Genomic DNA, 13,279 nt, shown 5'->3' on the forward strand with positions numbered 1-13,279 from the left:
TTTGGGTCTAAAGGATTTGGTATAGAAGGGGAGCAATTGCCCTTGGCTGGTGACATGAACGGGATTGTCCTTGGCTTCTCTGTCTCATATCCCTCTGTTTCTGAGGAAGTTGTGGAATAGTGCATCAACTATGAGCACTTATTCCAGCAGCAAGACACTTTCTTTCCTGAAATTCTGTCAGCTTTGCTAGAAGGTCAAATAGAGCTCGAGGTTACACTGCACTTCCCTGTCAGCTGCACATCTCAGTGCCATTACATCATATGTGCTGTGTGCACATCATGTCTGGGATGATACTCTGTGGTAGACAGGTTTGGGGTCTTGCATGAATACTTTTCAGCTTTGTTTCACAACAGGTTAGGTGCTTGTGCCAGTTCTGAGTTGAATTAATGCCAAAAAAAAAAAAATGCAAATGACCCCACCAAAAACCACAAACCACATAAGAAACCTAAAAGTAAAAGGAAACTGATATGCACGTTGTCATGGTTTAAAGTACCACAGAGCTGTTCACTCACTATCCCCTTCCTTCACTGGAATAATCAAAGGAATAAAGAGCAAACCTCATGGGTTCAGACAAGAATGGTTTAATGGCTTAAACAAAATAAAACACTGATGACAATAATAACAGTAATACTGGTGACTCTAATACTTAAAAGGAATGGGGAGAGAGAGAGAAACTAAACTGAAGAGAAATGAGTGATGCACTGTACAGTTTCTCACCACCTGCTGACCAATGCTCAGCCTGTCCCCAAGTAGTGATCAGCACCTCCCAGCTAGCTCCCTCCTGTGTATTTACTGAACATGATATCCTGTGGTATAGGCTGTTGTCTTGGCTGTGCTTCCTCCCAGCTTCTGGTGCCCCTGCTCACTGGCAGAGCATGGGAAACAGAAAAGTTCTTGATTTAGAGTAAGCACTGCTCAGCATCAACTAAAACATCAGTGTGTTATCAACACTCTTCTCATCGTAAATTCAAAAGACATCTCTGTGCCAGCTACTTGGAAGAAAATTAACTCCAGCCCAGACAAAACCAGGACACACATGTATGTTACTTGGACTAGAAGCAAAAGTAAATTAATCTTTTAGGAGACAAGTTTGTTTCAGAGATTTAGTTTGCAACTGAACTCTCCAGTGCAATTCACTGAGTGATGTACCTGTCTCATTTATAATTACAGTTGGGACTCACAATCTTAATCTGTTAGGTGAAAATACATCTCTCTGTAGGTCTGTGTTGCCCACGGCTTAAAAATTAAAGCCACCACAAGAAAGATCTGGAGTTCAGGATGGTCTAAGAGAGGTCAGCAATTACTGTTGGGTTCAAGAGTAAGGCTGTGGGAAACAGAAAATCTCTCTCAAAATGCAGTTAGGAATGTTGATTTGTGCTTTATATTATGGGGACATGTGGTGTTGGAGAGGCAGAAATAAACAACAAAACCTTTCTGGAATTTGCTGGAGCTAGAAACTTTTCTGGAAGGAGTAATTTTGGTGAATGACTGGCTACATTCTGATGGATGGTACTTTGGTAGAGCCTTTCAAACCTGTTGGACGTATGTTCTCTCAACAAATTCTCGTTTGGGCTTCAAGATAATGTGTAGTCTACTGGGAGCTACTGCTTTGACTGGGTTGCTTCACTGTTAGCACTTGTGCTCAAATGCACACCAGATGAAACTTTAAGGCAATTAAACCTCCTACATGCCCTCCTTCAATAAGTCTGCATCTGGAGAGCAGGACCAGAAAGTCCTGGCCATGGCAGCCCATATGAGTGCTTTCTCTGTGTCTGAGTGAGTTGCATGGTGAGACTGTTTTCTAGCAAATTCTTCTGTTATGTCACAGAAAATTACAGTGAATGGCAGCCATAAGTATATTTGGTATAATTAAGTAACTTCTGATAAGATTGAATATAGTTTGCTGTAACGTGAGTGGAGTATATCTTGCCTGTGTCTATTATCTTTGCTGTGACTTTTGAAGACAGAGTGCATTGAGGTTCTTGTTAACTTTACAATAGTTACAAATGAGAAGCTGATACTTGATCTCAGGGAGTCAAAACATCTACTCCAAGGTGAAAGAATTGGTCAAGAATAACACAGAGCGGGGAAAAAAGTAATTCCTGCTTTTTTCCCTGCAGATTAGATGATTTTACTCTTCCCCTTACCTGCAGTCAGAATGCTGATAAAGTAGGAAGGTTTGAAACTGCAGATATTAATTGACAATATGAATATACTCACTCATGCATCTAGAACTTAAAATTTACCTTGGGGTTCTTGCTTTCAATCAATTCTTACTTCTTTCTCTTGATACAGACGTGTAGGAGAGTCTGACTACAGTGATGGAGAGGAGGATTTTTACTATACAGAAATCAGGCTCAACACGGACTCAGTAGCTGATGGCTTAAGCAGTCTTTCCCCAGTCTCTCCATCTTTAGCATCTCCTCCTTCCTTTCCCACCCAAGACACAATCCGTCCTGAAACTTCCTGTGCCAAAACCGAGACTAAAGTGATGACACCTCTGAGCCGCTCAGCTCCTACCAACCTCTACCTCGTACACACGGACCATGCTTACCAGGTAACACCAGTGGTATGAGCTCCAGTCGTTACACTAATCTCACTAATGTGTAAAGGAATGGCACATCACAATGTTTGGATTTTAACAGGCTGAAAGGTTTTCAGAGCAGTCAAAGGCATTTTTTTATTTAAACTGAGATGTATTCTTCCAAGCTCATTGTTTGTTTATGTGCCCACCACAGCCAGTGGATTTTGTGGTGCTGTTTATCCAGCCATAGGTGCATACTTGAGGTTGACAAGAGTTGATCAGTGTATCCCACTGCTTACATCAGTTCAATTTTCACTGACTGTAAGGAGAACCCAAGGTGTGATGTGCTCAGATGGGGTTTCCTGCATTGTAAAAATTCCCATAGAGTCAGCTGAATCCCTCCCAGAGTCTTCATTTCAGCTTTGTTTTTATTGAACAAGTACAAGCTCTGCTTGAAGTGTCAACAAGTACTCAAAGGATGTCAGGAATAATTCATTTCCTCTTTTTGTAGAGTGTAAGATGTCAGTTTTAGTTGTGAAGTAGACCAGGAAGAATGAAAAAGCAAATATGGTATCTTCCTATTTTTGAAGGTGATGCTTTTCAAATGGCAAAAACTGCTGTCCTAAAACATTCCAGCTAAGTTTCAACAGAAAGCTTTAGTTATAAAACTGCACTAAAGCCAGACATGTTTTGGTCTGGATACTGTATGATAAAAGAGGAATAGAGGCTTTGAAGTAGTGTGGTCCATGACCTGTGTATGCACTGGAGAGCTGAACTCTGTTAAATTTATCAGATTCAATAGCTATCATCTATAGCGTTGTGCAGATAAAACTTTAGTGGTGTGTTTGGACCACACCTACTAAAAGGTCAGAGGGAGCTACAGAGAATTCACAGGCTTGTTTTAGACTTTTGTGCATATTGAAAAGCGTGGGTGGAAGCTTGGCATCACAGGTGGAAGCTGCATCACGTAGCATGCCAGCCTGGGGACTGATGAAACCATCTAGGAGAAAGACTTGCTTCTCAGTGTAGCTTAAGCCTTGCCTCAGAGAGTGAGGCAACAAGTCTAGGCTAATGACAAGTTGAGGATTCATTTGGGATTTGCATGACAGTCTGCCCTGCTGTTTGGAGACCCACTCAACCCTTTTTTACAAGCAACCTCTGAGTAAAGCACTTGGCTAAGGAAATCCTAACTCAAGTGTTTAAAGTCCTTGAATTGGATTTTAATTGATGTATTCCATGACACAAGACTACAAGTGCCTGAGGCCCGTGGGCTTTTCAGGTTGCTGTGGTTTCAGTGCTTAATTTCATCAGTGAGGAGTGACACAGTCCACACTGCTCACAGCTTGCTTATTGGAAGCAGGAGGCAGGGTCCCCTGCTCAAGCATTCAGGCTGTCCTGGCAAAGGAATCAGCTTCTGTAGAGAAGGTCAATGGCATCCTCTGCCAAGATCCCTTCAGCCCTGAAAGAAGGGCCAGGAGGCAGGGTGGAGATTCAGATCTCACCTGCCAGAGGAGAAAGTGGAGATTACTTCATTGAGAGCAGCTCAAGGAACTTGCATAAGAGACGCTGAATATTGTTCATCACAGAATTCCTGTTAAAAAAAGAAAAAGGGAAAAATACAGAACCCAAAGTTCAGTCGCAAGAATCCTAAAGAGATCTGGTAATTGCAATTTCCTCTATGACTGGAAAACATAAAATAGACTACTTGTAGTGAGAAAGATAGGAGGAAACTGAGTAAAGTCCTGATGCTCTTCCCTGACCCCTCCTATGGGTGAGGAATGATTTAGAAGAATAATTGAAGAAATTCTGGCATGTACAGCAGTTGAGGTAAACTGCACTGGGGGAGCCCCAGAGAAAGATGATGCTAGAACAGTACAGGAAGCAAAAGAATAAATCCTCCTGGATTCAAGAAGAGCATTTGATCTTAAAACATATAGGCAGTATTTGTTAAGCAAGAGGTTAAATTTAGTGTAGGAGAAGGAGCTAGAAAGTCACAGAGAAGAGTGAGTTATTTTGAAAGGGCCTTTGATTGTCATTAGTGGAGTTAAATGAAAAGCTGTTCTTGGCCCTGATCTCACTTTCATTAAATCATTTTGGTAGTACACAAATACTATAATAAACTTCACTGATAACAAATCTGGGACACATTAGCAGTAAGGGCTGATCAGGCTTACGTGACTGGATGTTCTTAAAAATAAGATTTTGGATCCTTAAAAATAAGGTTTTGGATGCAGTTTGGATGTCAGAATATGCAAAGTCCTGTATCTAAGGAACTAATGAGATTCTTCTGCTATAAACTAGGATAGTTAGAAAATTATGTAAGAAGGAAACCTATGTTCATTAATCAAGCACAGAATGACTGTGAGCCAGCAACAACAGAGCCATGAAAGGGGAAAAAATAGTTGTCAGCTCTCTTGGATAAGAAATGCCTAGGAGAGAGGGGTTTTTAATGCCATTGTACTAGACGCCCATATAAATTCTGCTGAAATCCTGAGTTAGAGTTCTGGTCAGCCAAATTTGATGTGATGGGCTCCAATTAGAAAAAGTAGAAAGAGGGCAGAGAGGACATGGGCAGCCTCTCCACCGTTGGGACTGATACCTCAGGCAAAGCAAGGGACAAGGAAAGGATGGAATTGCTGCCTGGGAAAAAAGTGAAAGGACAAGCATGAGAGGGGAAGAGGATGAGCACAGGCTATTTCAGATAGAAGGGTAATGTTTGCACAAATAAATGCAAATTATTCATTAATATATTCTGATTGGCAATTAGATTGATGTCTCTAAGCAAATTAAAGTTGGGGTATAGAAATTCTTCAGTTGGTTGTAATGTTGTAGTTGCTTACCTTATGGAAGAGTTTGACTAAACTGTTAGCCTGAAAAAGCTGACTGTGCTTGATGAGCAAAGATGCTCATCTAGGAAACAAGTGAACAAGGTGATTGACTATCTAAGTCTGATCATGTCTGAGGTAGATATTTATGCACTGAGAAAAAGGAATTGAGCACTATGGTATTTTAAGCAACTGCGTCAGTTTTAAACTTCATGTTTCTTTACAAAACTATTGCCTGTACCTGTTAAACTTAACTACAGAGGAGCTACAGACAGGCTCTTTCAGCACCTAGGATATCCCTTCTAGGTCTTACTCAAATACCTGAGGAAGTTGCTGTGCTGAGCCTGGGTTTGAGCTGCCATCCTTGTGGGATGCTGAGCAGAGGCAGTGCTGCCTCACTGCTTATCCAGCTCTTCTTTCTGTCTGGAGCTCTGTGGTCATTCACTTCTTCGCATTTGAACAGGGTTATGAGGAAGAACTACTGGTACCATCTGAAGTTGAAGAACTGCTGATACCATCTGAAGTTGCCAAATTGCTCTTGACACCTTTCAGAGAGGTTTTTATATTTTATGGAGCTCAGTGGATGTTGGCTCTGCATGTCTGTGTGGATTTTCTTGGAGCTGTCAGCAGCTTGGCAGCCCACAGAGCATCGCTGTCATACACAGAAGCATCTGGTGGTCTCACCTTCCTTTCCCTGGAAAGGCTGTAGGGGATTGCTTCAGCCCTTGTTTACTTGTAAGATAATCTTTAATGAGGACTATCAGGTTGTAGTTTGTCATCACTCCTCTCTGCCTGGTGGTGCAAGGAAGCACTTTCTTCCTGAACCAGTGAGACAATTTCAGCAGCCCCAAACACAAACATTGCTTAAATGAGTGTATTGTGTTATTTTCACGTACCATCAACTGAAAGGCAGAAGTGAAAACTCATTTTAGCAAAATCTTCGTAAGTTTAAACCAAGGTGAGGTTTTTTTTTTTTTTTGTGGTGACAGCTTGAAATTCAAGGGTCAAAGCCTTTGTTCATGCTGGCTGCTCATGCTCCTTCTAGGCAAGGTAGCTACACAACTGTGAATTTCATGATTCTGAAAATTAAATGGGGTTAAAAAAGAAGCAGGGAATAATTCATGGAAATTCATAACCCAGTGAGAAAACGAAAGGAAAGGCATGAGATGAAAAATGCTCAACAGTCTAAGCTCAGGTTGTTGCCCTTGTACCCCAGGGCAGCACTGGGTATTACAGCCTGGATGGGAAGAACACAGGAGTTCAATGAGCCCAAATACTTGCTTCAGTTTAGTATTTCAAGAGCTGCTTTTTGAAGCCAAAGGATGATTTACAGCTCTTTGTTCTTAATAGGAAAAACTGTTTTAATTGGGATGACTCTAAACATTTTTCTGATAAATGAGAAATGGCCAACACTTACTGTTAATCGCTTCCATCCAAGAAGCCTTGCTATCCACACTAAAATTGTGTAAAACAACTGCCATGAGTTTAAGTATGGCCTTGTTTATCACTGTGGAACGGGTGATCGTCTGGTTTTGCTTCTTGCTGGCATTATTTTAGAAGTTATTTGTATGTGACATTTGATTTTGTCTGGTTTTTTAACAGTTTTAGCTCTTAAAAGTTTTCTATGGATTCTTTTGAGAGCAATCATCTTTCTCTAAACAAGGTTCAGGAACAGTGGTATATATATATAGCTCTGTCCCTTCCTTACTAGCTTATCCATGATTATCCCTCTCACAAGGGTAAAATGCTTGTCACCATGGAGTTCTTTTATGCCTTGGAAAATCTCTCACATATTTACCATTTTAAGGAATGAAAGATCCTTTGGAAGAGGAATGGTTCTTCTTGCTGGAATAATACTTTCTCTTCACACAGGCCACTCCTCCGGTGAACATTCCAGGGTCAGCAAAATTCACTCCCAATGGCAGTAGCTTTAGCATCTCTTGGCAGTCGCCTCCAGTTACCTTCACCGGCATTCCAGTAAGTGCACATCAAAAAAAGGAAAGAAGGGGAGAAAAAAGATTTTTTTTAGAGCTTTTTGCTTTGTTTCACAGTGTGTAATTATGGAAGTAAATGTGACATAGCAGATACCAAAAGGAAACAAACATGTGCCTGAGTTTGCCAGCATGGCTGTTTTTAACACCTTGGTAACTGTCTTTATCAGTGCAGTTAGGTTCTTTTTGCATCAGTGTCTACAAGCAGACAATTGCATCTATAGTTTCTACAATATCTACAGTATATATTTTTTAAACTATATCCTCACAGAAGAACATTCTGGTAGGTGCAGAGCTTGGCACTATGTGCTACTTTTTTGTGCCACTAAGAGATTTCTTAAAAAATTAGATGGAAAATCAGCCTGGTGATGGTTATGCTAACAGGCCAGTTGGATTCAGGCAGTGGGGCTGTTACTTAAATGAACTCTGAAGATGAAGCATTTTTGAAAGGCAGCTGAAAGAAAAACAATAAAATGAAATGCAAAGTCCCATTTTAGGAGGCTACAAGTATGTAGCCCCTACTTATAGCAGGAAAATATTTTTATACAGAAAATATGTTCAGTATCTATTGCATTTTGTTATTAATACATTTTGCAGTTTGATAGCTTTTTAATGAGGATGTATTCAATGGAAATTCAACACTGACCTTTCTTCAAAAAGCTGGCATACATGGCCTAATTCTATCAGTAGTGATACTAAAATCCTAAGCCATCAACAGGACTGCAGAAATGTGGTATTTGCTTAAACACAGAATTGCAATGATTCTAAACATGTAGTACACCACAGTGTAGGTGTGGTACTGTGGGGGGAGTGCAAAACCTTCATGAAGAGTTGCAAGGAATTCAGCTTGTAGTGTCTGATGTGGGGACTCCTGAAAGTAAATGCAAATCACTGTTTATGGGTAATGGGAAATCTTCTCTATGATGAATATAGATATTAATGTAAATATAATATAAAATTAATATAAATAAATATTAATGTAAAGTATCCTCATTTTATTGGAAAGCACTGTTTTCAATTATATAAATTATAAATTGATATTCTCTAATCATAAACCTTTTTGATATCATAATATCTCATTTAATATTACACTTAGTGAATTTATGAATTTTTAAGGTGTGTTATATAAGGCACATTGCTCATCCAAAGAACCATATAGCTTTTTTTCTCCTGACAGTGAATATTAGACAAGGCAATAAGAGATACTATTTCCCTCCCTTCTCCTCACCAAATGAATCTCCAAAGCTTCTTACTGTCAACCTTTGGCAAATCTTGGAGATTTTCTGCCGAGGCTGTGGCATCCAGCAGAGCTGATAAAAATGAAAGTGACTGAATCAATTACACTGCACTCTGCCAATGAATATTTATTAAATTCCATCAAGGAACAACTAGCAGTGAAAGATATCATGCTGGCAGCAATTTCAACAAGAGTGCCTTGACAGAGTGTGCTATCTGCAGAGTTCCCTGAGAATTTGATTTCCCAACAATGGGGTTGATACGGAGTAATTATGAAACTGGGTCCTTTTGTGAAGTAGCAGAAACTGGTGCCAGGAGTGTTGGGAATCTAAAAATGCAATTAGTCACATTGTAAATCAGACACTTAAGAGGGCAGGATTAGACACGTATGCGTCGAGTTTACTTGTTCAGGCAACAACGCTGATCTGTGGCTGTAGAGTGGAGAGTTCTCAATAGAATTTAAGAAATGCTAAATCACTTTCTGAGAATTCAATGGAGATGGCAATGATTTAAGTACAATTTGAAAATAATTCCAATACAAAAACCTGGGGAAGCAGTGGTGCAGAATTATAAACTGCTCAGGGAACCGTTTGAACTGTCATTATAGCTCTAACAACATTTATAAGGCTGTTTAACAAAGAAAAAATAATAATAAGAAAAAAAATATTCCAGGTTTGCATACATTTGACTACTTTGTAATCAGTGTGATCATTTATGAATTACAAAGATTTGCCTGCGGTGGAAAATTATGTGCAGTAAGTGAGAGTGCAAATGCAAATTTATGCTATATACCTGTATATTAAATTAAAGTGTTATTTCTGATTCGAAATAAATTAGATATTGCTTTACAAATTCAGGGGTCTGGCAATTCCCACCCTTACACTGAGTGTAGGTACTTCACCTACATTCAGACTTCCTTCTTCTCTGATGGGGTTTATTTAAGGCCAGACTGTGTGACAGAGCCAGCATAACAAACTCACACAATTGTGACATACACGGTCCCTGAGATGAGACACAAATCTGTACCACCCAAGAGAACCTCAGAGAGTAATCCAAACCATTACTTTTTGCCTGACCCTTAATACTTAAATAAGCAGTTTTCTAAAATGGCTTTGGAATACTTTTCTGGCCTGGACAAATCACTGGACAGGAAAAGATTAGGTACAGATTTGAAAATGTGCATAGGTCTACATATTTTCAGTATAGTCTCCTTTCATGTTTATTTTTTTTTTTTTTGACACATACTGTTTCCCCCTTTCATTCCTGTGGACATTGAATTTCAATGACATTGAGCACTTCCTTCTTTCTGTCCTGGGAACTGGGGTGTTCAAACACCAGGAGTTGCATTAAGTCCATATTTTCAGAAAGTCTTTAGCAGCACAGCACTGAAAGGCCTTTGTGAATATGGTGTACTTACCAGCAAGTAACTGAGCACTTCAAAACAACTCATACATGCTGCTGGATCAGTTGGGCTCAGTATGTGGCTGCTCTAGGCTCAGGAGTGTTCACATCTAAACACAGGCATTTATTTAGATGTCTTGTAGTCATAAGGGAGGAGACGTGGCCAAGGTCACTTGGGCTGTTCATCCTGGAAAAGAGGAGACTGAGGGGAGACCTCATTGCAGTTTAGAGCTTCATTATGAGGGGAAGAGGAGGGGCAGGTACTGATCTCTACTTTGTGCTGACCAGGGACAGGACACGAGGGAATGGCCTGAGGCTGTGTCAGAGGAGGTTTAGGTTGGATATTAGAAAAAGATTCTTCCCCCAGAGGGTGGTTGGGCACTTGAACAGGCTCCCCAGGGAAGTGGTCACAGCACCAGCTGGCAGAGTTCAAGAAGTGTTTGGACAGTGCTGCCAGGTAGATGGTTTGACTCTTGGGGATGTTCTGTGCAGGGCCAGGAGTTGGACTCGATGATCCTTGTGGGTCCCTTCCAACTCAGGTTATTCTGTGGTTCGGTAATTAGGGGAACCTCCAAAGCCCTTTGTGCTCTGAATCATGCATAGGTTAGATTCCAAGAGAGATGGGAAATACACTTTTTCCATACAATTTTTCAAAGATAACTTTGCAGGTGAAAGGTTGAATTTTGGAACAGTTACGAGCCATTGTGAGGTGTTGTTCTTTGCATGAAGCAGAAAGGACAGACTGATTGTTCTACCAGTTGAGGCTGAATTAGGAGAATAAAGCAGCCACACCCTAGGGATGCATGAGGAGAGTGAGTTAAATGATGCAAATGGGATGAGCCATGGTGAAGTCCATATGTCTTGGTACTGGAGGACTTAACATAATGACTATGTACTTCACTTCTGTGTAATGTATTGTAAAAATCTTCCTGAATGCCAGTATGATCTCGACTGTCTGATACTTACTTATATCTGCCTGCTATAAGACTCAAAAAGGTTGAACAGGCAAGATCTTGATAACCTGATGTTTACAGATGATAAATCTTCTCTCAAACCACAGTTCCCCCTCCAGGAGTTGTAACTGGAAACTCCAGGTCCTTGCTTCAAACAGTGTTATTTCACTCTGCATTAGACAGCGCTTCAGACATGAAAAGCCTCCAAGGGCAAGGATTGCTTTCTCAGGGCTTGCTCTTAATCTGCTCTTAGTGCTCCCTATAGAGAGCAGCTGACTGGTATTATTTAGACCTGCTCCAAAGCCCATCAAAATACACTAAAGCTCAGCTTCGGTGCTGCGTAGCTGCCTTGGTGTGCCAGTCTGTGGAGCCATCGTGCAGAGACCCTCCCAGGAGAATGCGAGGGAGGAGTCTGCACGCTGCAGTTAATGCTCCAGCCTGATCTCTGTTTGGAAGTAAGCAATATAATTGCTTATAACATAGGAGGCCATCCAAGTAGTCTTCTGTTCAATGACAAGCAGCTAATATATTGAGTGTCACTTACTAGTGGTAGACATAGAATATTTTCTGGTTTTTAAAATGTTTCTGAGCCCTAGCACAATGACTGGAGATCTCTGGTTACTGGTAATGACTGGAAGACAGTACAGTGTCTGGTGAATGCCAAATACTACAAAATGATTTGCATTTTATCTTCAGTGTTTCAATCATTTTTAGGTAAAACAAGGAAAGTGGTTGATAAAAATTTGGAAAAAAGTAGCAGAGAACAAGCTGCCCTTAGTTTTCTGGAGGGATAGAACAAAAGGAGCTAATGTGGTCTTTGGATGTACAAAACATGGTAAGCTGGCAGAGAGAGAAGAAATGTCTTCCAAGTTTTGCAGGTATATTTTGTGTATCAGTAATGGTCTAAGTTTGTTCAGTATATGAGCCACATACACAGTCAAATAAAAAATTTCTCTCACTACTAGCCGAGAGTAAAAGTTGAAAGAGTGTCTGCACTCAATTACAAGCATTAGTTTTTTGCTACTATGGAGTAGCTTTAAAATAGACTTTGTATAAAAATCAAAGCACTTAGAGTAATTCTCTTCAACTGAGGTCAGTCAGTCCCCTCTCTTCCAGATATTGTAAAACTTGAAAAGGGCAGGAGGGAAAAGTCATAGCAGTGCAGAGAACTATGACCATATCTGCAGTTCCTGGCAGCAGGAGGCTGACTGTGCACTAGATGCTACATTCAATGTACAACAAAAAAAAATGAGTGTTCAGAATTTTTTTCTGGTATTTTAGATGTAAAGTGGTTGTGGCCTTCACACAGGAGCAAAATAAGACCGTAGTAAAATAATTTAGGTATTATTTAAGGCCAAGCTTTATGCCATGTGATCACTTGAATGGTGTTGCCAAGCCCCATGCTCATGCAGGAGACTTTTTTGGAAAGTCTCAGAAGACCAAACAACACCCTTGCCTTGGAAACATTCACAAAGAGGACACTTGCTGAGAAGGTTTACTGTGTGGAGTAAGGAGATACATCTTGTTAGCAACTTTGGTTAGAAGGGCTGCATTGTCCTCCCTGCCTGTTAGACCTCGAGGGGCCCCACTGTGAGTGCTCTTCAACAAACCCTCTTCAACAAGGGTGTCTCTCCACAAAGAGTGCCAAGTGACAGACAGGAGCAACAAGTGAAATCCCTTTTTTTCATAGGAGATTATTGGTAATGATCTCAGCACAGGACAGAGTTTATTTTTCCAGTTACTTTCTTTGCTAATATAGGAGAAGGTTTTCATAAGAGCTATTCAGAGTTTTTAAATAAGAATGTGTAGCGCTGTGTTCTGGGGGGGGACCCCCAGGGGTGTCCCCGGGGGGCCCTCCCTAGGCCAGCAAGTTCGAAACGCACCGCTGCAAGAATGAATGTGTTTCTTGTAGTTTCCAAAACCTGCAGTGATGCTCATCTGTATTTTGGATTGCTCTAGGAGGATGACTGGAAATACCGGGAAACAAAGAGAAGCTAATGTAATATACCTAATGCTAAATAAACATTTCATTTAATTACATTTGTATGTTATATAGTCACCTTTCCTGGGTATCCTTGCCACCGTGCAGCATAATTTGCATTTTCTTGGAAAAAGTATTTATACTGCATTCACATGTGTATGTTCTTCGTAAGCAGCTTTTTTGTCTGTATTGACAGGTCTCACCAACCCATAATCGTCCTGCAGGGAGTGGAGAGCAGAAACAGTCCCACACAGTTCTTTCATCACCGCCTAGAGTAGCATTTGGCTTGAGGTATGGGACCATTAGCTCCTGCTGACACTACAGCCTCACAACTGGGAGGGTATTCAGTGAATAAGTTGTCAGTGGCC

General features: G+C 40.6%; 1 protein-coding gene across 1 annotated transcript in view; it reads left to right on the forward strand.

Annotated features, from left to right (window-relative positions):
- ZNF704 (zinc finger protein 704) overlaps positions 1-13,279 on the forward strand; it is a 92,942-nt gene that overhangs the window by 70,942 nt on the left and 8,721 nt on the right. Inside the window, exons 6-8 of the mRNA XM_068186123.1 lie at positions 2,296-2,557; positions 7,222-7,326; positions 13,108-13,202. Coding sequence (XP_068042224.1) covers positions 2,296-2,557; positions 7,222-7,326; positions 13,108-13,202 — 462 coding nt within the window. The remainder of the gene's footprint in view (positions 1-2,295; positions 2,558-7,221; positions 7,327-13,107; positions 13,203-13,279) is intronic.

This window comes from Anomalospiza imberbis, chromosome 1 (assembly GCF_031753505.1).
Source record: "Anomalospiza imberbis isolate Cuckoo-Finch-1a 21T00152 chromosome 1, ASM3175350v1, whole genome shotgun sequence".
NCBI classification, from domain to species: Eukaryota; Metazoa; Chordata; class Aves; order Passeriformes; family Viduidae; genus Anomalospiza; species Anomalospiza imberbis.